Source organism: Salvelinus alpinus, chromosome 4, assembly GCF_045679555.1.
Source record: "Salvelinus alpinus chromosome 4, SLU_Salpinus.1, whole genome shotgun sequence".
Classification (NCBI taxonomy): Eukaryota; Metazoa; Chordata; class Actinopteri; order Salmoniformes; family Salmonidae; genus Salvelinus; species Salvelinus alpinus.
The window spans coordinates 76,570,409-76,594,061 of NC_092089.1; the positions used below are offsets into that span (position 1 = coordinate 76,570,409).

The 23,653-nt window shown below is 41.3% G+C and overlaps 1 protein-coding gene across 12 annotated transcripts in view; it reads left to right on the forward strand.

Moving 5' to 3' along the window:
• Positions 1-3,194: 3,194 nt before the first annotated feature.
• LOC139574464 (rap guanine nucleotide exchange factor 2-like) overlaps positions 3,195-23,653 on the forward strand; it is a 137,400-nt gene continuing 116,941 nt past the window's right edge. For all 12 annotated transcript variants that reach the window (XM_071399045.1, XM_071399046.1, XM_071399051.1 and 9 more), the window contains exon 1: positions 3,195-3,946. In XM_071399045.1, coding sequence (XP_071255146.1) covers positions 3,878-3,946 — 69 coding nt within the window. In that variant the 5' untranslated portion in view covers positions 3,195-3,877. The remainder of the gene's footprint in view (positions 3,947-23,653) is intronic.

The following is a 23,653-nucleotide window of genomic DNA, read 5'->3' on the forward strand; positions in this document are numbered from 1 at the left end:
CCCACCCAGCTCACGTCCTGACCAACACTAAACAAGCAAAACACATAATAACTCTGGTCAGGACGTTACATTCATGTCAAAAACATGGGTTGTGTTAAAAAAAGTAAGTAAGTATTCTGCAAGGTTTTTCAAAAATATCTCACAGATTTACATTCATAGAACAAGTGAGTCAGATTTTCACCCCCATTTTTGCAGAAAACGCAGATATCATCAATATCAACAAATTTGGACAACATGGAATTACATGGATTTATCTTATGTAGAATCTTAAAGTGCACATCCTTACATTTGTTGGGTATACAATATTTGTAAGGCATTAACTAAGCTTTTTCGAGACAATGTCAGTAATAAGCATGTTCCAGAAAATGTTTCAACTGGGCCAACAAGTTGGTTCCATGAATGGGAAATTGGTCTTATTTGTTATAACAAGATTTCACAAGTAAGCCCACTCTAACGACACAGGGCAAGACCCAGATGCAGACACAGGAGGCAGATGGTTTGAGTCTTTGATATTTATTGAACAATAAGGTGCAGGTAAGAGGTAGGTCGAGGACAGGCAAAAGTTCATAAACCAGTTCAGAGTTCCAAATGTTGCAGGGCGGCAGGCAGGCTCGAGGTCAGGGCAGGCTGAATGATCAGGCAGGCGGGCTTAGTGTCAAGGCAGGCAAGAGGTAAGCTTGACAAGACAAGAAGAACTGGCAACAGACAAACAGAGAACACAGGAATAAATACACTGGGAATAATGGGGAAGATGGGTGACATCTTGAGGGGGTGGAGACAATCACAAAGACATGTGAAACAGATCAGGGTGTGACACCCACACCTTCCAAACTGAGTTCTGGATAAGCTCTGTGATCATCCCCAAAGCTAAAATGAGTTTTCATTATTGTAGTTAGACCACTGGAAATGGCTTTGATCACATAAATAAACTCTGAAATTGTATTGGAAACTCATTCAATGTCATAAATTGCTCAGATGAAAGAATATTACCTCTGTTGTCAAGAACATGAACAAAGTAAATATTCCTCTCATGCCAGCTAGGGTAGAACAATGACTCATTCCTTACAGTTATGTCTGAATTATTCCACAAAAGAGCTTTATGTGGGGAAAAATTGTGCAGGAAACATATTTTCCAGGACGTTAAAGCTTGTTGGTGAAATCTAGTATTTTTAGCAGGTAATCTTTCTGGAATATAATTACATTTCAGTAAAAATTGAAGACCTCCCAATTTATTAAACACATTGTTTGGAATGAAATACCAAATTAATTCTGTATTGACCAAACATCTTTTCAACCAATTGATCTTGAAAGGGTTATTTATGTAAACAAAATCCAACACTTCCAGACCACCTTCAGATTTTTTATTTGAGAGGACTGACTTTTTTTTATTTGTGAGACTTACTTTTCCAGATGAAGTCAAGAAATGTCTTGTTGATCTCTTTACAGGTAGAGATATTTACAAATAAAGATAATGAGGGGTACACAAAGCGAGACAGTCCCTCTGCCTTGGACAGAAGCACTCTCCCAATTATAGAAAGATCCCTTTGTAGACAATTATTAAATATATTCTTGGTTTTCTTAATTTTAGGAGAGAAATTCATATGTTGTCTGACTAAGTGGTTTTTTGATAGATGTATTCCTAAATATTTAACATAGTCCTTTACAGGCATTTTCTATTTCTTTATCATCAGAGTCATAAACATAAGATTTCACATTTAGAAACGTTTAGTTTTAATCCAGATGCAATAGAGAATGCAGTGATAGCATTAAGGACATGGGAAACCTTGTCTTTATCTTTTCAAAAAAGAGTAGTATCGTCTGCAAGTTGGACAATTTTGATATCTCTGTTAAAAATGGATAAACCCTGCAGATTTGCATTATTCATAATATCTAGAGATAGAAATTCCACTACCAAAATGAAGAAAAAGGGCGAAAATGGGCATCCCTGTCGTACACTTCTGTTGATGCAGAATCTTTGTATGTATTACGGTTTCGTATCACATAACTATTTATATCTTTGTAAAACATGCGAATGACTTTGATAACATTTTCACCGAAACCAAAAAGTTTAAGAGACCGATAGAGAAATTAATGTTAAATTGTGTCAAAGGCCTTACATAAGTCCAAACATAAAACAACAGCATTTGAGTCCATTTCATCTGAATATAATATCGGAGTATATATGACGGCCTTTTCTAAATCCTGTTTGAGTCTAATTTATAATGGTATCTATTCCTTTTAAAAATATTTTGACATAATTTGTAATCAATATTTAATAAAGTAATTGGTCTCCAATTGTCAATGAGAGAAGGGTCTTTATCAGGCTTTGTAATCAGTGAAATAAGACCCTGTACAACTGGGAACTTGTAAAAAAACGAAATCATAACATCAGTGATCTTTAAGTCGAAACTTGGAATTCCGAGTTGGATGATGGTTCACAATTATTTTTACCAGTCTTCTTTATTTTTGTGCTAGTGCAAGTAAGTTTGTGCTTTCAAGTGCTAGGAAACTCGGAAATGTACGACTTGCTAACTGGTTGTAGTTCACAGGAGGTTGGCGGCACCTGTATTGAGGAAGACAGACTCGTGGTAATGGCTAGGGCGGAGTGAGTGCAATGGTATCAAATACATCATACACATGGTTTCCAGGTGTTTGATGCCATTCCATTAGCTCCGTTCCGGACATTATTATGAGCCTCCGAAACCTCAGCAGCCTCCTGTATTGTAGTTATACACCTGTTGCGTTCAACCAGTTAGCAATTCGTACATATCCGAGTTTCCTAGTCCCGAAAAAGCACATGAACGCGAAATTAAACACACTGAAGTTGGAAAACGGAGATTTCCCAGTTGTTTTGAACTTCTCCAATTTTACAAAATGTAAATGTACCATTGGCCACAGATTTTTCTTGAATAGAAGAGCTTGAACAGCACTGAAGCATACAAATATAACACGTGGTTAGAATAAGGAAATATAATATCATTAAATGGAATTGAATATAACTTTTTCCCCACTTCCTACATCTACACTTGATATTTTCCTCCATATATCAAAGCAGAATGAAATTCCAGTCAAATAGAGTTTCATGTTGTCAATAAATAGTACAAAAAAAATCTGATATTTTCACATCGTTAAGGTCCATAACAATTCATTGTTCCCAAATGTGCATAAGTATTTGCCCCTTCGGTAGCCTATCTGTGTGTTTTATTCCAGGTTCTGTCATTGGATGGCGACAAAGGATAGCTTTGTAGGCCACAATGCATTGTCCCCCGGCTCTATTTTTGTAAATGGACTCGCCCATGAGCTTTCCCTTGTGTCAGTCACCATGGCGGCATACAGCAGAAAGCTGTGGCCTCATCGTCACTTTTAAACCTATCATAATGATTTTTTAAAGGTTGCCTTTCTACATGTATAGGTTTATTATTAAAAAAATGGACAACCGGTTACTGTCAGGATAGATTTCTACTTTTTTCTTTGAAGGCGGATACATGAAATTGTGGCAAACGCAAAAATGCTGAAGATCAATGGATTGGCTTTTAGTGTCGGTTTAGATAAAGGAACCGTTTTACCATAATACAAATTGTACAGCAACAGATCTACTGTGTTGGATTCTGGATTCTTCGAGCCGCGCCTCGATAGCAAGTTTGTTTGGACCGGTGGCAGCCTTCTGGTATCGGTTTGGGGACAGAATAAACCCCGAGGCTCACATTGTGGCCTGGCCGTGGGGACTAATTATCAATTTTTAGCACACGAGTTCTCTTAGTGGATAACAAAGTGGTTACAAAGATTGTGGCTTGGTCTGTGCATACCCAGACCACGAACATTAGAAAGTTGTCAACAAGATAAGCAAATTAATTGTTTTTAACGCGTCTTCAAAACAATGGCGTCTTATGTGGATAACAGTTTTCGTCAAGCTGTGATGATGAATCCGGCGGAAAGAACGCAACAGGTCAGTATAATTATTTGATTAGCCTTCAGTGATGCTAATCTCAAAATGTTGTAATTTGTGAAACCTCTCTGCTACTGTCAGTGTTCTATAATTTCCCGCTACCACTGCTTCGCTAAATTGTTACATTCTTTGTTTCTGCGTTACTGTTGCCATGCGGCTACAGTGTTACGTATCCTGACTACATCCCGGTAAAGCTCTATCATTGGGAGATAATCTCCAGCTACTTTACATAACAGGATTTGATAGTAACCCAGCCATTTGTCACGAACAAATTCAGACTTCAGAGCACATCAGAGCGAACGTTTCCTGTATTTTCCAAACGGCAATGTAAACCGGCTATATTGTTTCCCAAACAGTGAAATAGGCTACGAATTTGCTCAATTTGTTTTTAAACGGCATACAAAACAAAAACCTACACTAATGCTATTGGCCTGAACCAATTCCAAACAAACCTTAAATGTGTGTCATTAGGCATATTGAGCTTGAATTGAAATGTTTTGATTAATAGACACTGTTTCAGATGTACACTTTAGGCCTCTCCTAGAGGTGACTTAAATAATCAGGACTCCTTATCTGTAGCCGCTTGAATTGGCTGCATGGGACAGTTGGCAATAATCAAGTTCAGTGGACTATATCGGTTAAATTTTCGCATGCTATTGTTTATTGCAAGGGTAATTATTTCCAGTACATTTCAACCACCAGGCAATTGTCCCTGGCGCCCTGTGGTTTGTTAGCAGCAAGAGATACGCACAACGATGGCCTAGAAAATCGATAGACCACTTAAAATAGTGGGCGAGGCGATAGTGACACTGCCACATGCTGATGTATCTGACATTGAGGAAACAATTAAACGTCTGTCACGTGTTGTCATTGATGTCTCGTTAACCGTGTGCTAGTAGGTCTACACAGTTCATTATGTTTCATAGTGGAGCATACCATTCTAGTCATATGTGCTTGTACTAAATTAGTACAACATAACAATAAATGAATATGGCATCATGCCTGTCACTCATCTCCATAGCTCTTCAGGAAACAATGAGCCTTATAAGTAAAAAAACAAACAATTTTATAGCCATGTCACACTACACCTATTGGTGTGTCAATGTCTCTGTTTACGTTATCCGTCAACCAAGCCACCATATTCTGTCCACATACTGTTCATGTCTATACATCCCATTACATACAGTGCTTTCGGGAAGTATTCAGACCCCCTGACTTTTTCCACGTTTTGTTACATTACATCCTTATTCTGAAATGTATTAAATAAAATACATTCCTCAGTCTACACACAATAACCCATAATTACAAGGCGCAAAACAAGTTTTTGAGATGTTTGCAAATGTATTACAAATAAAAAAAAACATACCTTATTTATAGAATCCCTGAGCTGACAAGGTAAAAATCTGTCGTCCTGCTCCTGAGCAAGGCAGTTAACCAACAGTTCCCTTGCGGAAGACACATTTCAGTTTACTGCATTGTTGTACAGCTGACGAGGTATCCCCCTTTCTCCTTTAAATAAGTATTCCGACTCTTTGCTATGAGACTTGAAATTGGGTGCATCCTGTTTCCATTGATCATCTTTGATGTTTCTACAACTTGATTTTAGTCCACCTGTGGTAAATTCAATTGATTGGACATAATTTGGAAAGGCACACACCTGTCTATATAAGGAGTTGTCAGTGCATGTTGTCAGTGCATGTCAAAGCCAAGCCATGAGGTTGAAGGAGTTGTACGTAGAGCTCAGAGAGAGTATTGGGTCGAGTTACAGATCTGGGGAAGGGTACCAAAGAAAATTCTGCAGCATTGAAGGTCCCGAAGAACAGTGGCCTGGAGGCATTCTTAAATGGAAGAAGTTTGGAACCACTAAGACTCTTCCAAGAGCTGCCCACCCGGCCAAAACTGAGCTATCGAGGGAGAAGGGCCTTGGTCAGGGAGGTGACCAAGCACCCGATGGTAACTCTGACAGACTGGGAGACTAGTCAGGATCTAGGTAAAAAATGAACGGAGCAGAGTACAGAGATCCTTGATGAAAATCTACTCCAGAGTGCTCAGCACCTCAGACTGGGGTGAAGGTTCACCTTCCAACAGGATACGACCCTAAGCACACAGCCAAGACAACGCAGGAGTGGCTTCGGGACAAGTCTCTGAATGTACTTGAGTGGCCCAGCCAGAGCCCGGACTTGAAGCCGATCGAACATCTCTGGAGAGACCTGAAAATAGCTGTGCAGCGATGCTCCCCATCCAACTAGACAAATTTGAAAAACTGTTTTTGCTTTGTCATTATGGGGTATTGTGTGTAGATTGAGGGGGGGGGGGGGGGGGAACTATTTAATCAATTTTAGAATAAGGCTGTAACGTAACAACATTTGGGAAAAGTCAAGAGGTCTGAAGACTTTCCGAATGCACTATATATATATATATATACAGTGGGGAGAACAAGTATTTGATACACTGACAATTTTGCAGGTTTTCCCACTTACAAAGCATGTAGAGGTCTGTAATTTTTATCATAGGTACACTTCAACTGTGAGAGAAGGAATCTAAAACAAAAATCCAGAAAATCACATTGTATGATTTTTAATTAATTAATTTGCATTTTATTGCATGACATAAGTATTTGATCACCTACCAACCAGTAAGAATTCCGGCTCTCACAGACCTGTTAGTTTTTCTTTAAGAAGCCCTCCTGTTCTCCACTCATTACCTGTATTAACTGCACCTGTTTGAACTCGTTACCTGTATAAAAGACACCTGTCCACACACTCAATCAAACAGACTCCAACCTCTCCACAATGGCCAAGACCAGAGAGCTGTGTAAGGACATCAGGGATAAATTGTAGACCTGTACAAGGCTGGGATGGGCTACAGGACAATAGCCAAGCAGCTTGGTGAGAAGGCAACAACTGTTGGCACAATTATTAGAAAATGGAAGAAGTTCAAGATGACGGTCAATCACCCTCGGTCTGGGGCTCCATGCAAGATCTCACCTCGTGGGGCATCAATGATCATGAGGAATGTGAGGGATCAGCCCAGAACTACACGGCAGGACCTGGTCAATGACCTGAAGAGAGCTGGGACCACAGTCTCAAAGAAAACCATTAGTAACACACTACGCCGTCATGGATTAAAATCCTGCAGCGCACGCAAGGTCCCCCTGCTCAAGCCAGCGCATGTCCAGGCCCGTCTGAAGTTTGCCAATGACCATCTGGATGATCCAGAGGAGGAATGGGAGAAGGTCATGTGGTCTGATGAGACAAAAATAGAGCTTTTTGCTCTAAACTCCACTCGCCGTGTTTGGAGGAAGTAGAAGGATGAGTACAACCCCAAGAACACCATCCCAACCGTGAAGCATGGAGGTGGAAACATCATTCTTTGGGGATGCTTTTCTGCAAAGGGGACAGGACGACTGCACCGTATTGAAGGGAGGATGGATGGGGCCATGTATCGCGAGATCTTGACCAACAACCTCCTTCCCTCAGTAAGAGCATTGAAGATGGGTCGTGGCTGGGTCTTCCAGCATGACAACGACCCGAAACACACAGCCAGGGCAACTAAGGAGTGGCTCCGTAAGAAGCATCTCAAGGTCCTGGAGTGGCCTAGCCAGTCTCCAGACCTGAACCCAATAGAAAATCTTTGGAGGGAGCCGAAAGTCCGTATTGCCCAGCGACAGCCCCGAAACCTGAAGGATCTGGAGAAGGTCTGTATGGAGGAGTGGGCCAAAATCCCTGCTGCAGTGTGTGCAAACCTGGTCAAGAACTACAGGAAACGTATGATCTCTGTAATTGCAAACTAAGGTTTCTGTACCAAATATTAAGTTCTGCTTTTCTGATGTATCAAATACTTATGTCATGCAATAAAATGCAAATTAATTACTTAAAAATCATACAATGTGATTTTCTGGATTTTTGTTTTAGATTCCGTCTCTCATAGTTGAAGTGTACCTATGATAAAAATTACAGACCTCTACATGCTTTGTAAGTAGGAAAACCTGCAAAATCGGCAGTGTATCAAATACTTGTTCTCCCCACTGTATATAGTACCAGTCAAGTTGACACACCTACTCAATCAAGGGTATTTGTTTTATTTTTTAAAGATTGATTTAAATTGTAGAATAATAGTGAAGACATCAAAACTATGAAATATGGAATCATGTAGTAAGCCAAAAATTGTTAAACAAATCCAAAAATATTTTATATTTCAGATTCTTCGAAGTAGCCACCCTTTGCCTTGATGACAACTTTGCACACTCTTGGCATTTTCTCAACCATCTTCATGAGGTAGTCACTTGGAATGCATTTCAAATAACAGGTGTGTTTTGTGGATTTTTGTTTTCCGTAACAAACAGTTGTGTTGTGACAAGGTAGGGGTGGAATACAGAAGATAGCCCTATTTGGTAAAAGACCAAGTACATATTATGGCAAGAACAGCTCAAATAAGCAAAGAGAAATGACAGTCCATCATTACTTTAGGACATGAAGGTCAGTCAATCTGCAAAATTTCATGAACTTTGAAAGTTTCTTCAAGTGCAGTTGCAAAAACCATCAAGCGCTACGATGAAATTGGCTCTCATGAGGATCGCCACAGGTAAGGAAGACCCAGAGCTACCTCTGCTGCAGAGGATAAGTTCGAGTTACCAGCCTCAGAAATTGCATCCCAAATATATGCTTCACAGAGTTCAAGTAACAGACACATCTCAACATCAACTGCTCAGAGGAGACTGTTAATCAGGCCTTCATGGTCGAATTGCTGCATAGAAACCACTACTAAAGGACACCAATAAGAAGAGACTTGCTTGGGCCAATAAACACGAGCAATGGACATTAGATCGGTGGAAAAAACTGGTGGAGTCCAAAATTGAGATTTCTGGTTCCAACCGCTGTCTTTGTGAAACGTAGAGTAGGTGAAGGGATGATCTTTGCTTGTGTAGTTCTCACCGTAAAGCATTGAGGTGTGCTTTGCTGGTGGCACTGTTAGAGTTATTTAGAAATCAAGGCACACTTACCAGCGTGGCTACCACAGCATGGGACTATCATTTGTTTTTAAACAGGACAATGACCCAACGTCTCCAGGCTGTGCAAGGGCTATTTTATCAAGAAGGAATGTGATGGAGGGCTGCATCAGATGACCTGGCCTCCACAATCACTCAACCTCAACCCAATTGAGATAGTTTGGGATAAGTTGGACCGTGGAGTGAAGGAAAAGCTGCCAACAAGTACTCAGCATATGTGGGAACTCCTTCAAGACTGTTGGAAATGCATTCCAGGTGAAGCTGGTTGAGAGAATGCCAAGAGTGTGCAAAGCTGTCAAGGCAAAGGGTGGCTACTTTGAAGAATCTCAAATATAAAATATATTTACATTTGTTTAACACTTTTTTTGGTTACTACTTGATTCCATATGTCTTATTTCATAGTTCTGATGTCTTCACTATTATTCTACAATGTAGAAAATAGTATAAATAAAGAAACCCTTGAATGAGTGGGTCTTCTTAAATGTTTGACTGGTACTGTATATATTTCTTCATTCCATTCTTTCACTTTTAGATTTGTGTGTATTGTAAGATAGGAACACAAGTATTTCGCTACACCTGCAATAACATCTGCTAAATATGTGTATGTGACCAATAAAATTTGATTTGTGTATCTGTCAAAGATATGCTTGTTATTTCCTACGCACTGTGCTGTTTGTCTGACTTCACAATGGAAGCCTCATAAACTAGTTATTCCATAGCATTAACTGTGAACTCCGTTATCCCACTATGCCCGTGCAGATCCAAATTCTGCAAGAACGTATTTGTAAGCATTAAAGGCAAGCTGGCTAGAAATAAAAATACACGTTGACGCTGATATGAGGAAACGAGTATTTGAAAAATGTGGACTGACCACAGTCCCCACAAGTTCTCCTTGAAAGATGTCCAGAACTTGTAAGAATTTTACTAGGCACATCTTTGCAATTTTGTTTCTGAATTTTAACTTGTCACTCATTTAAATATTCAGCTGGTAGTGTCCCCCTTACGCAACTGACAGCATTAGTCTTATTGGAGATGGCATTCCCTCTTGGTATTAGCCTAGGTTTCAAAGATTTGAAATCATCAACACCTGGTTCTGACTGGTGGTGAGGAATAATAATAAAAAATAAATAGTTAAATTGATACACACCTTGTTATGCTTCCCACACAGCCATATTTCCATGTTACAGCGCTTGTTTATGGAAAACAGAAGACAGTGGACTACCTGTGGTACTTACCCTTTTGCGTCTCCTAACATCTGTGTAAACGGAAGACAGATGCCACAAACGTGTTGTCAGTCAAAAGTACTGTCTGCTGCAACTGTTAAAACAGTGCACAGTGTGTATTTTAGCATTTATTACATTATTTTGGTGTGATATGAAAGAGGGATTTCTGTTTCTAGAACTGTACTGCAATTTTGCATTTACATTTTAGTCATTTAGCAGATGCTCTTTTCCAGAGCAACTTACAGTTGGTGCATCTTAAGATATCGAGGTGGGACAACCACATATCAGTCAGTCAGTAATAAATGTTCTCAAACTAGCTGTCAACAAAGTCGGGACTAGTAAGGGGGGGAGGAGTCAAATGTGAGTGTTAGTTCACGAAAGGCAATTGAGAATCGTTTGACATTTTGATGGAGTATTTCGCTGTTTTAGCTTCCAGAGCCAATTCGCCCTATAAACAGAACATGTAAGGTTCTTGGGCTAAGGAGTAACATTAGGCTCCTTTAGTCCAATATTGGGTTAGGTGGTAGCCTACTGATGTCATGTTGACTGATTGTCTCATAGAACAAAACATATATAAGATCTCCTAAGTCTGTGTTAACCTCAGACCTTATCCCAAAATTCTATTCTTTACCCATTCGTTTTCTCCATAGGAATGGCTGAATGAACCAGCGGTAACTCATCTCTGTTTTTTAGGACTACAAGCTGGCGAGTTCTATAGAAAATTAGCCTGGTTAATTTAAGTGGTAAAAATACCTGGCTGAAAATGTGTCTCTAATCGGCTGTACAGCCGCCGCTAGTGTCTAAGATGCAGCAGCCATCCAAGAAGAGACAATGAGTCAGACTTGTCAGCTCCTTGTAATTGTTTAGGCAGGTGCAAAAAGGCAAAGGCCATGAACAGTCACACACAGTCATCAAGACCTCTAGCTGCCAGTGAATCACATAGCTCAAATGCCAGGCCTACCTCAGAGCTCAGACAGTGTCCTTGTGTGCTGAACTTAGCATGGGATTAGCATAGTAGTCAAACAGTGGCTAGTAATATCTAAGTGAAAAGGCGGTGTGGAGAAGGTGAAGACAGGAGCCCGGGAGGCCCAGAGAGACAGACATTGCTTGTTTCTCTCTCTAGTCAGGATGCTTTTTGAACCGAGCCAGCAGGAAGGAAGGGCTGACGGCAAGACGGACTCAGATGGGAAGACATTTTTGAAGTGACTGTTTTCATCCTGCTTGTTTTCATCCTGCTTGTTTGTGTCGTTTCTGGTCTGTGACATCTGTCCTATTTTGGTCTCCCAGTCAGAACAGAAGCATGTGAGACAGGCTTGATTGAGAAATAAAATGGATTGCGAAGAACTTTGTCTTATGCTTTTGAAAGCAGGAACCTTCTAGTGTGCCCATATAAAATGTGCTAATATAGGCAAAATGCTTCAAACTCCCAGTCCATAAGCACAAAAGCAACTTTCTTTGGCCTCTCCTCGTGCCGCTAACCCTGTGGAACTTAAGTGATGTCACATGTTATTCTTGTATTGAAAGTGGAGGCCGAGCTCTGGCTTAACTGTTTACACACATGGCGGTTACAGTTACGTATTCATCACATTATTAATACAGAAGCTACGTATTTCAAGGGAAAAAGGGAAGAAAAGCGCAAAATGAATGATGCCTACACTCGCTCAGAGTACACTATTTAGGAAAAGCCCTTGATTAGCTGGTTTTGGGGTTTTGTTTTCTTATCCAGTATTGGCTGTATTTCAGCTCATAATGACATTTGAGATAATGGGGGATGGAACAATTCATTATTATTGACAGGTTGCATTGAGCCACAGTACATTAGAAATATTGATGTAGTGTACCAGAGTTGTAGTTTGTCAATGATTGCTGTTTAAATTTGTGAAATCTGTGACCTAGTGGGCAGTCCTTCGTTTTCTTTAGCAATGGAGGACAGGGAAAAAATACAGTTGAATTCCTCAGATTGCCTGGTTTGAATTGTGTGCCTGCATTGGAATTCCAGGCAACTGGAACACCTCATTGGAATACCAGGATGTTGTGTGCCACAGTGCTAGTGTTTGTCTGTTAGTAAGCAAATCTAATAATGAGAAGGCCAATGAGATAGGCCTGTCCTCTATATTCAAATCCGATACTGAGACTGTACAAAAACAAATGGTCACAAGCCGTTGCACTGTGGCGCACAATTTAACCACACTGGACTGTCTGCTGAAATCGTCACTACCTTGCTCACTAGTGTATGTACCTCTCTGATAACAGGCTTCTGTATATTTTCATCTCTGCATTACAATCTGTTGTTTCTACTCTGTTCTTAACAAAGGTAAGATCACAATCCATTGGTCTCATTTTAAGGCAGGAAAATCCAATGTGGTGAATTATGAAATATCTAGGCTACCTACACAGTAGGCTAAATCTAAAAAATACATAGGCCTATCGCTTACTAATACACTAGATATCTTTCAGATACAGTAATGTTTTTGGAGAAGGGAAAGTACAAATCAAACAGGAATATGCAACATAACCTTCATACAATGGACTAAAAGCTGACCATCCAGTGCTCCGTCTGTACTTTATTTGATCTTGTGGTCTAATGCTATGCTCTGACTATGCTATGGGTAATGCCCCTCCACACAGTAGCTGCTTTGAAGTGTTGCTAGGCTACTCGCTCCCTTCTATCACATTGCAAAACGTGTTCCTGTGATCTGCTTCCATAGATTGTACACTTTCATCTGCCACCATACTCAGTGCAATACAAAGACGTAGCCCGTTTCTCTGTGTTCTCAAGCCGCTTGGAGGGAAAACGGCTTTCGTCGCACTGCATGTTTCCTCAAGGTGCATTGCGCTCTCGCCCTATATCTGTTGGAATATAGACGGATCGGGACATTTCTTTGATGGTCATACGTTTGTCAGATGAATCGCCCTCAACTCATGGCAAAGGCATGTTTCAGTTCCTTATGCCTCATGACATATTTCTTAAAGGAAACAACTTCAGACAAGAGTCAAGGTCCCACACTGTAGATTCCATTGTTCCTCACTGCAGAATGTAGTGATCAACAGATTACTAAACACTACACACTTTACATATTGTGCATATAATCCTTGGCATTGTACAAAGTGGCAATTTTATTTGTTTTATGGCTCGCCTTATTTCTATCACATCCTATTTAATGACTGTCATTCATATTCCATTCACCCAGCTCAATGTAACATCAATAGGTTTAGGCTACTGATACTCAAATTTGCCCTATACCCATCATGAGGTTGCTACAGCCTAGCCTATGAAAGCTTATAACGTAGGTGCACAGTTTGAGACATTGGAGTTATCAAGGTGACATAAAGTGACAAATTCAATACCGCCTTGTACACTCTTTCCTGCATATCAAATGTAATTTCTCACATGCGCCGAATACAACAGGTGTAGATCTTACTGTGAAATGCTTACTTACAAGCCCTTAACCAACAATGTAACAAAAGTAACAAAATCAAATAACAGTAACAAGGCTATATACAGGGGGTACCAGTACCGATGTGCGGGGGTACAGGTTAGTCGAGGTAATACAAGATATATATATATATGTGAATGTACAGTACCAGTCAAAAGTTTGGACACCTACTCATTTAAGGGTTTTTGGTAAATGTTTACTATTTTCAACATTGTAGAATAACACATGGAATCATGTAGTAACAAATAGTGTGAATCAAATCAAAATATATTTGAAATTTTTCAAATAGCCACCTAGATGACAGCTTTGCCTAGATGACAGCTTTGCACACTCTTGGCATTCTCTCAACCAGCTTCACCTGGAATGCTTTTCCAACAGTCTTGAAGGACTTCCAACATATGCTGGCACCTGTTGGCTGCTTTTCCTACACTCTGCGGTCCAACTCATCCCAAACCATCTCAATTGGGTTGAGGTCGGGTGATTGTGGAGGACATTTTTTTGCTAAGGAAACAAAAATCTCAAATTTGGACTCATTTTCACCAGTCTGTGTTTCTTGGCACAAGCAAGTCTCTTCTTATTGGTGGCCTTTAGTAGTCATTTCTTTGCAGCAATTTGACCATGAAGGCCTGTTTCACCTCTGAACAGTTGATTTTGAGATGTCTGTTACTTGGCTGGTAATTCAAATGAACTTATCCTCTGCAGCAGATGTAACTCTGGGACTTCCTTTCCTGTGGCGGTCCTCATGAGAGCCAGTTTCGTCATAGCACTTGATGGTTTTGCGACTGCACTTGAAGAAACTTTCAAAGTTCTTGAAATGTTCCGGATTGACTGACCTTCATGTTTTAAAGTAATGATGGACTGCCGTTTCTTTTTGCTTATTTGAGCTCTTCTTGCCATAATATGGACTTGGTCTTTTACCAAATAGGGATATTTTCTGTATTCCACCCATACGTTGTCACAACATGACTGGTTGGCACAAACTGATTAAGAAGGAAAGAAATTCCACAAATTACCTTTCAACAAGGCTCACCTGTTAATTGAAATGCATTCCAGGTGCCTATCTCATGAAGCTGGTTGAGAGAATGCCAAGCGTGTAAAAAGCTGTCATCAAGGCAAAGGGTGGCTACTTTGAAGAATGTCATATGAAATATATTTTGATTTAACACTTTTGGTTACTACATGATTCCATGTGTTATTTCATTGTTTTAATGTATTAACTATTATTCTACAATGTAGAAAATAGAACAAATAAAGAAGAACCCTTGAATGAGTAGGTGTGTCCAAACTTTTGACTGGTGTACTGTATGTGGATTTGGCTGTTTCACCCACACCCTGATCTCCATAGACAAACATTGGCAGTAGAATGGCCTAACTGAAGAGCTCAGTGACTTTGAACGTTTCACCGTCATAGGATGCCACCTTAACAAGTCAGTAAGTCAAGTTTCTACCCTGCTAAAGCTGCCCGGGTCAACTGTAAATGTTGTTGTTGTGAAGTGGAAACGTCTAGGCGCAATAACGGCTCAGCCGCGAAGAGTTAGGCCACACAAGCTCATAGAACGGGACCGCTGGAGTGCGTAGTGCTCAACAATCGTCTGTCCTTGGTTGTGACACTCAAACTGCGTCTGGAAGCAACATCAGCACAATAACTGTTCGTCGGGAGCTTCATGAAATGCGTTTCCATGGCCGAGCAGCCGCAAACAAGCCTAAGATCACCATGCGCAATGCCAAGCATCAGCTGGAGTGGTGTAAAACTCGCCGCCATTGGACCCTGGAGCAGCAGAAATGCGTACTCTGGAGTGATGAATCATGCTTAACCATCTGACAGTCTGACGGAAAAATCTGGGTTTGGCGGATGCCAGGAGAACTCTACCTGTGCCAATGCATAGTGCCAGCTGTTAAGTTTGGTTGAGGAGGAATAATCTACTGAGGCTGTTTTTTCATGTTTGGTCTATGCCCCTTGGTTCAGGTGAAGCGAAATCTTAACGCTACCGCATACAATTACATTCTAGGCGATTCTGTGCTTCCAACTTTGTGGCCACAGTTTGATGGCCATTTCCTGTTTCAGCATGACAATGCCCGTGTGCACAAAGCGAGGTCCATACAGAAATGTTTTGTCAAAATCGGTGTGGAAGAAGATGACTGGCCCGCACAGAGCCCTGACCTCAACCCCATTTTCAATTCTGCCCACAAATTTTCTATGGGATTGAGGTCAGGGCTTTGTGATGGCCACTCCAATACCTTGACTTTCTTGTCCTTAAGCCATTTTGCCACAACTTTGGAAGTATGCTTGGGGTCATTGTCCATTTGGAAGACCCATTTGCGACCAAGTTTTAACTTCTTGACTGATTGTCTTGAGATGTTGCTTCAATTTATCCACATAATTTCCCTCCCTCATGATGCCATTTATTTTGTGAAGTGCACCAGTACCTCCTGCAGCAAAGCACCCCCACAACATGATGCTGCCACCCCCGTGCTTCATGGTTGGGATGGTGTTCTTTGGCTTGCAAGCCTCCCCCTTTTTCCTCCAAACATAATGATGGTCATTATGGCCAAACAGTTCAATTTTTGTTTCATCAGACCAGAGGACATTTCTCCAAAAAGTACGATCTTTGTCCCCATGTGGTGCAGTTGCAAACCATAGTCTGGCTTTTTTATGGCGGTTTTGGAGCAGTGGCTTCTTCCTTGCTGAGCGCCCTTTCAGGTTTTTCTATGTGGACATAGATACTTTTTTGCCTGTTTCCTCCAGCATCTTCACATGGTCCTATGCTGTTGTTCTAGGATTGATTTGCACTTTTCGCACCAAGGTACGTTCATCTCTAGGAGACAGAACGTGTCTCCTTCCTGAGCGGGATGTCACCTGCGTGGTCCCATGGTGTTTATACTTGCGTACTATTGTTTGTACAGTACTATTGTTTGTACCTTCAGGCGTTTGGAAATTGCTCCCAAGGATGAACCAGACTTGTGGATGTCTACAAGTTCTTTTTTTCTGAGATCTTGGCTGATTTTCTTTTGATTTTCTCATGATTTCAAGCAAGGAGGCACTGAGTTTGAAGGTAGGCCTAGAAATACATCCACAAATACACCTCCAATTGACTCAAATGATGTCAATTAGCCTTTCAGAAGCTTCTAAAGCCATTACATAATTTTCTAGTATTTTCCAAGCTGTTTAAAGGCACAGTCAATTTAGTGTATGTGATCTTCTGACCCACTGGAATTGATAGTGAGAATCTGTCTGTAAACAATTGTTGGAAAAATTACTTGTGTCATGCACAAAGTAGATGTCCTAACCGATTTGCCAAAACTATAGTTTAACAAGAAATTTGTGGAGTGGTTGAAAAATTAGTTTTAATGACTCCAACCTAAGTGTATGTAAACTTCCGACTTCAACTGTACCTTACGAACAAGGTTGGGGATCAAAACCAGTCAGTGTCTGGTGTGACCACCATTTGCCTCATGCAGCGAGACACATCTCCTTTGCATAGTTGACCAAGCTGTTGATTGTGGCCTGTAGAATGTTGTCCAACTCCTCTTCAATGGCTGTGCGAAGTTGCTGGTTATTGGCGGGAACTGGAACACAATGTTGTACATGTCGATCCAGAGCATCCCAAACATGTTCAATGGGTGGCATGTCTGAGTGTATGCAGGCCATGGACATTTTTAAGCTTGCAGGAATTGTGTACAGATCTTTACGTCATGGTGCCGTGCATTATCATGCTGAAACATGAGGTGATGGCGGCAGATGAATGGCATGACAATCAACTTAATGATCACCTCATGGTATATCTGTGCATTCAAATTGCCATCAATAAAATGCAATTGTGTTTGTTGTCTGTAGCTTTAGCCTGCCCCTACCATAACCCCACCACCACGGGGCACTCTGTTCACAACATTGACTTCAGCAAACCCACACAATGCCTTACACGCTGTCTGGCATTTGCCCGGTACAGTTGAAACTGGGATTTCACCTGTGAAGGAACACACTTGTCCAGCATGCCAGTGGCCATCGAAGGTGAGCATTTGCCCATTGAAGTCTGTTACAACACCAAACTGCAGACAGGTCAGGACAACGAGCATGCACATGAGCTTCCCTGAGACAGTTTCTGACAGTTTGTGCAGAAATTCTTTGGTTTTGCAAACCCACAGTTTTATCAGCTGACTGGGTGGCTGGTCTCAGACAATCCTGTAGGTGAAGAAGCCGGATGTGGAGTGACAGGGTTGGCGTTCTTACATATGGTCTGCGGGCGGGAGGCGGTTGGACGTACTGCCAAATTCTCTAAAGTGACATTTGTAGGCTGCTTATGGTAGAGAAAGGAACATTCAATTCTCTGGCAACACCCATTCCTGCAGTCAGCATGCCAATTGCATGCTCCCACAGCTTGAGACAACTTGTGCAGTTTTGTCACGACACAATGCCAATTTTAGTGGCCTTTTATTGTCCCCAATACAACGTTCTTGATATGCCACACCTGTCAGGTGGATGTATTTTTGTGGCAAAGGTGAAATGCTCACTAACAGGGATGTAAATAGATTTGTGCACAAAATTTGAGAAATAAGCTTTTTGTGCATATGGAACATTTCTGGGATCTTATTTCAGATCATGAAACATGGGATCAACACTTTACATGTTGCATTTCTATTTTGTACAGTGTAATTCAATATATCGTCAAGCCCGTGACTACTGTAGACAGACCTTCATTGCAAAAAAGTGTTTTGATCAGTTATTTGGTGATGTGAATATATTTAGTGTAGTTTTATCTAAAAAGATAGTCCTCCCCTTAGACAGAATAAACCATCCTCTTGCTCAGACACACAATATATAACTTTATGCTATTGTATTACACAGCTCACACTGTGCTTGGCATTAAATCTGAAGCAGAACGGTATGGCGCCAGAGAAACAAAAGCACCAGAATTGCTTATGAGTGAAAATGGCCTTTTGGCCTAGATTCCTACTGCACAGAGTAATCCTTCCTGTTCTTCAACTGGCCAGACATGAAGTGGATAAAACGGTGAACTGATTAGGAGTCTGTTAATCCAACAGTGCTGTAGTCCACTATACAGACTTAATGCTTGTTTACAAAGGTCTTAGTGTTAGTGGGCTGTGTGTCTGCCACAACAGGGGTCATCGTCTGGGCACACGTGAAATTGTATTGGCCAGTTTTTGTCTTGACTTCTGCCCTTTGTGGCCAACCAGGGTCACCTTGGCCATTAGCCACTTTCCAGTTGTTGCAATACCAGAAACCTTTGCCAGATGCCCACCCATCACTTATTGGCTCAAGAAGGCTCATGATTTAGATAAGCTACTCTAGCACTGGTGACAGGATACATGCTGACAGTATAGCCTTTCTCCTCTCACTCTCAAATGCCTTTTAGTGTCTTTGAATGATCCATGTCTAAACAAACACTGGGACAAAATTCTTGCTCATCCCTCTGCCTACATGCTTAAAGATTTCAATTTGTCTTCTCTTTATGCTAAACTAGGGGCATGGATTGGTAGCCCCACTATCTTATAATAGTCTGCTTTCCTTTTGTATTATAGAAAGTAAGGGAAAGTTCATCAGTTTTTGCATCCCGTTGACTATCTCTCCAAAGTGGTGACGTTAACCATCTTGTTATCCCAAACTTAAAATGATCACAATCACTCATCTACCTTCATAGGCAATGTGTGGTGAGGATTCTGTCGCAGGTTGGCTACAGTGAATCACCCTGCCGGTCGCTAGACATCAGTGTTGGATGGTGGGGGAGTCACTCTTCCCAGACAATGTAAAGGGCTTTGAGACCTAGTCTAAATGAATGAATTTATCTTGTCAATCCATATGTTAACATGGGCAAAGTGTTGTAGCTGCTGTGCTGGGGATGCTGTTACTGCTTGACATGTGAACAGAGATAGCTGATTCATAACCCTTTATGACAGAAGATATCCCTTTAGAAGAAGATCCAAGATGGCCTAGCAGTCGGACGTGTATTTTGTCTTGTCCCGTGTATATATCGTTTTCTTCGTATATATTTTAATCTCACTTTCCATCTACAGACTGAATATACTCTCCTACAACTCGCCTCACCCAATGTGGTACGGTGTTGGTACGCTGTTTTTATACTTTAGAACCGGAACCCCCATCAGAGCTAGCCAGCTAACTAGCTAGTTAGCTTGAGTCTCATGCAGGAAAAATCAACAAGGAGGTTTTGACATTGGATTGAATGAAACGTATGCCTACATCGCTTGTTGTTGGAGTTCTGCATGCTCCTTTGCAAAATGTAAAACTATGAAGTCCACTTCTGAGTAATCTGCCTCTTAACATTTGTTTTTTGTCTTCATATTGCCTACCCTTGTTATTTAGACTCCAATTGCAGTAGTAAAACAGTAACTAAGCACAACATTGTTACTTAATGAGCAATGACAAATCCTGACTTGTTCCTGCGGTCCTGATGATTTCATGTGCCCTGCACAGCAGATTGGAATTGAGGGTTTCAAATGGGTACAGTGTGTCCCTCTATCTGTGTAATTGGTCCCTGAGGGATTGTCTGACCTGTGGCTGGTCACGTATCCAAGACCCTGTCCCTCTTCTGCCTATCAAAGAAAAATGTCCGTTGCTTGCCAGCTTGATCCTAATCCAATTCTGCCTTAAATGTCTGAGGCAGGTTTTTATTTTTTTCCCCTTTCCCTCTTTTGGGAAAAAGGGTCATTATCTCTGGCTGGACTTCCGGCCCGATTATTTCTAAACGGCTCAAGCCTCGGCTACCAGACTGGCAACCTCAAGATTAGCCGGCCACTCTTTCCTCACACTGTGCACCATTGTGTCTTTACAAGCCAGCTTCTTACAACATTTACTTCTGAGATTGACTTGCTTGAAGGCTTGGCAGTATGCTATTGCTAATTTCTGACCGGTTACGTGTATCTGTTAGATAATGTGCCATATTCTTGTAATGACACCATCTCCAAGTCAACATTTGATTTTGAGTGCCTCTGACATCACTTAAAGATTCCCTCCCGCTGTACTTTTAGTTCAAAGGTAAGGAAGCATATGTGATGCACTGTAAATTGCATGATGTATTACAAGGCATAATTTTTTTCAGTGACATATATTGTGATAGACCTAGTTCTGGCTAATTGACTGGCTTGACCTCAAACTGCCATCCATTGCCAGGTTTCTCCCAAATGGCCTGGAATCTCCTTTGCATTTAAACTGTTCCTGCTGAGAACAAATGCTTTGCATAACTCATCTTGTAATCATTAATATTCATATTGCTTATGTGGTACGTACATTGTTGATGCAATATGGCCTAACAGCTAAGAATGTTGTCTTGCATAATACCATATTAGTGGTGCTTTTTTCCTGGAAGATGTTTTGTGCTCTACTTTGGAATAACATTGAATGTTGTTTTTTTGTTCTTTTAACTAGACAGACACCTGTTGTTGCTGTCTCCCTGCCTTAAGGGCAATGTGTACTACAGAGATGAGCAGCAGCTGCTCCAATATTATGCCCTCTGCTGTAGGGCTGAGCACTATACCGTATTGTATAATTTACTGGTATTGATACATGTACCGGTTTGGGTTTTTACTTTACCTTGTGTAACGGTATTTCCAATGTTTGGTTTGTTAAATGTGATAGGCCACTCCTCTGTGTGTAACATCTGTTTTTATAGTTCGTAGTTTACTCTGCTACTTGAGTCTCTGCTTCTTTCCGATCACACCAAGCCCCTCCCACTATCACTCAAGAAAGTGCAGTTGTTGCTTGACCAGGAGACCACTTGCCGTTCATTCTTCAGTCTGCATGGTTAATGCAACAGATGCAGCAAGATGTTGATGACTGCTATCCACGTTGCTTCTTAATATATAGGGTGTTCACTCACTGCTCTAGAATGTAGAGAAAAACAGGGAAATTCTAAAGGGTGCTATGAAATGATCAAAACTTAGGACAAAAACTGTCATTAATTTGCATACGATTAATAATTACATTGTTCTCTACAATAGTATAACCTTAATATACTTGTAATTGATTGTGTTGATGAAATAGGAAAGTACATTTTCTGTGACCGTTACTAGTTTAGACTGCCGCTCTAGGTTTTATCTCTTCCATATTTAGTATTTGGAGTTGGTACTGTTTTTTCTCATCTATTCAGCAGCCTGATGGTCTGGAGGTAGAAGCTATTGGCCTCTGTTAGTTTCAGCCATGATGCTCCTGTATTGGCCTTGTCCGAGTGATGGAAGCAGGGAGAACAGGCCATGGCTCGTGTGGCTGAGGTTCCTGATGATCTTCTTGGCCTTAGTGCGACACCTGGTGTTGAAGTTGTCCTGGAGGGCAGGCACTGTGCAGTTAACGGTGTGTTCGACTGTAGAGCCTTGCGGTCCGCGGTGGTGGAGTTGCCTTCCCAGTCTGTGATGCAGCCCGACAGTATGCTCACAATGGTGCTCGTGTAGAACACTGTGAGGGCCCTCTGAGACAGGCCAATTCTTTTTTTTGCATGAGGTTAGGGTCGTTACCACGGTGTCCATGTGGTTTGAAGATTTCAGCTCCTCTGAGATGTGTACGCCGAGGAACTTGACATTTTTGACAGTCCCCATGGCGGCCGCATTGAGGATGTGGGCGTGTCCAGCCTGGTTCATCCTGAAGTCCACAATCAGCTCCTTTTTTGTTTTGCTGGCGTTGGAGAGGTTGTTCACCAGGCACTACACCGTCAGAGGGTCCAATTAAGATCTTTCAGAGCATTTTTAGTGTCGGCTTGTACGCAGCCATGGTGATAATCCATGAGAACTCTCTCGGAAGGTAAAAAGGGCGACATTTGATGACCAAGTATTCCAAGTCGGTAGCGCAGAAGTTCGCAAGTTCCTGTACATTTCCCCCGTCGCACCACTTGTTATTGGTAATAAAGCAGAGCCCTCTTTCTATACGCTCAATGAACTGTAAAACCTGCTGGTTGGGTATAATTAATTTGGATGTCGCAAGAAAACCCAGTCTCAGAAAAACCGAGTATGTTGCAGAATCTGTCCCTCTGGAAGGAGATTCTCGCTCTGATTTGAATTTTTTACTGATAAGTTTATACGTTTATTCACTGATTGAACATTGGTGAGCAGTATGCTCGGTAATAGAGGAAAATTATAGAAACACTAGAAAAGTAGAAACCTGCAATCTATTGTAGGAGCTCGAGGCGAGGCGCCATCTTAGCATGTTTATGGGAGCAATTAGTGTTAAGTGCCTTGCTCAAGGGCACATCGGCAGATTTTTTTTCACCTAGTCGTCTTGGTGATTTGAACCTGCGACCTTTCGGTTATTGGCCCAATGCTGTTAACCACTAGGTTACCTGCCCACTATTATATTACTATAGAATTGGAATCATGGATATAGAATGATTATTCTAACAGTTTACCCATGTGTTTGGATCTAAATCGCAAGTCAAATCGTTTATTTTTCACGGAAAGTAGCTGTTGGTTGCTCCATTTGTCGCATGCACATTAAATATTTTTTTGTTATGCTTACATGCTGACAAGACTGGGCGTGTGCCATTGTGAGCATGTTGATTTTGTCCATCCATAGCAGACGCGATCAGGACACGCAGGTTGAGATATCAAAACAGTCTGAACCCACCTATATAAATTTGGTGACAGGTCGAAACTAAATTTATTTATTTATGCTTTGGAGAGCTTTCGTGTCATTTTAACAAGGAGACCATTTTTTTTTATTTTTTTTATAAATTCACTTCACTAGCTGCAGCAGGGAGAGGACAGAGACTAGAGCAGAGATGGTCGGAGAGAGGCGGGAGAAGGGGCTAAGTGATCGGTGCACACACGGCAGGTGGCGGAGCCTCAGAGAGGGAGCAGAGCAACTCAGCCAAGCTGGCACACAAGCAGGGAAGTCGCTGTCGCAATACTCTTTTACCAATAAAAGTCGCTGCAGCGGTCTGAACTCACTAAATCTACTTGGCAACACTGAATATCATGCAGCCCTACCTGGCAGTGTGGAAATGATCTCAAATGAGTGCAGCAAATGCACAAATTGCTAAAAATAGAAATTCTTGGTTGAGGTTTGATTGAACAGTGTAAA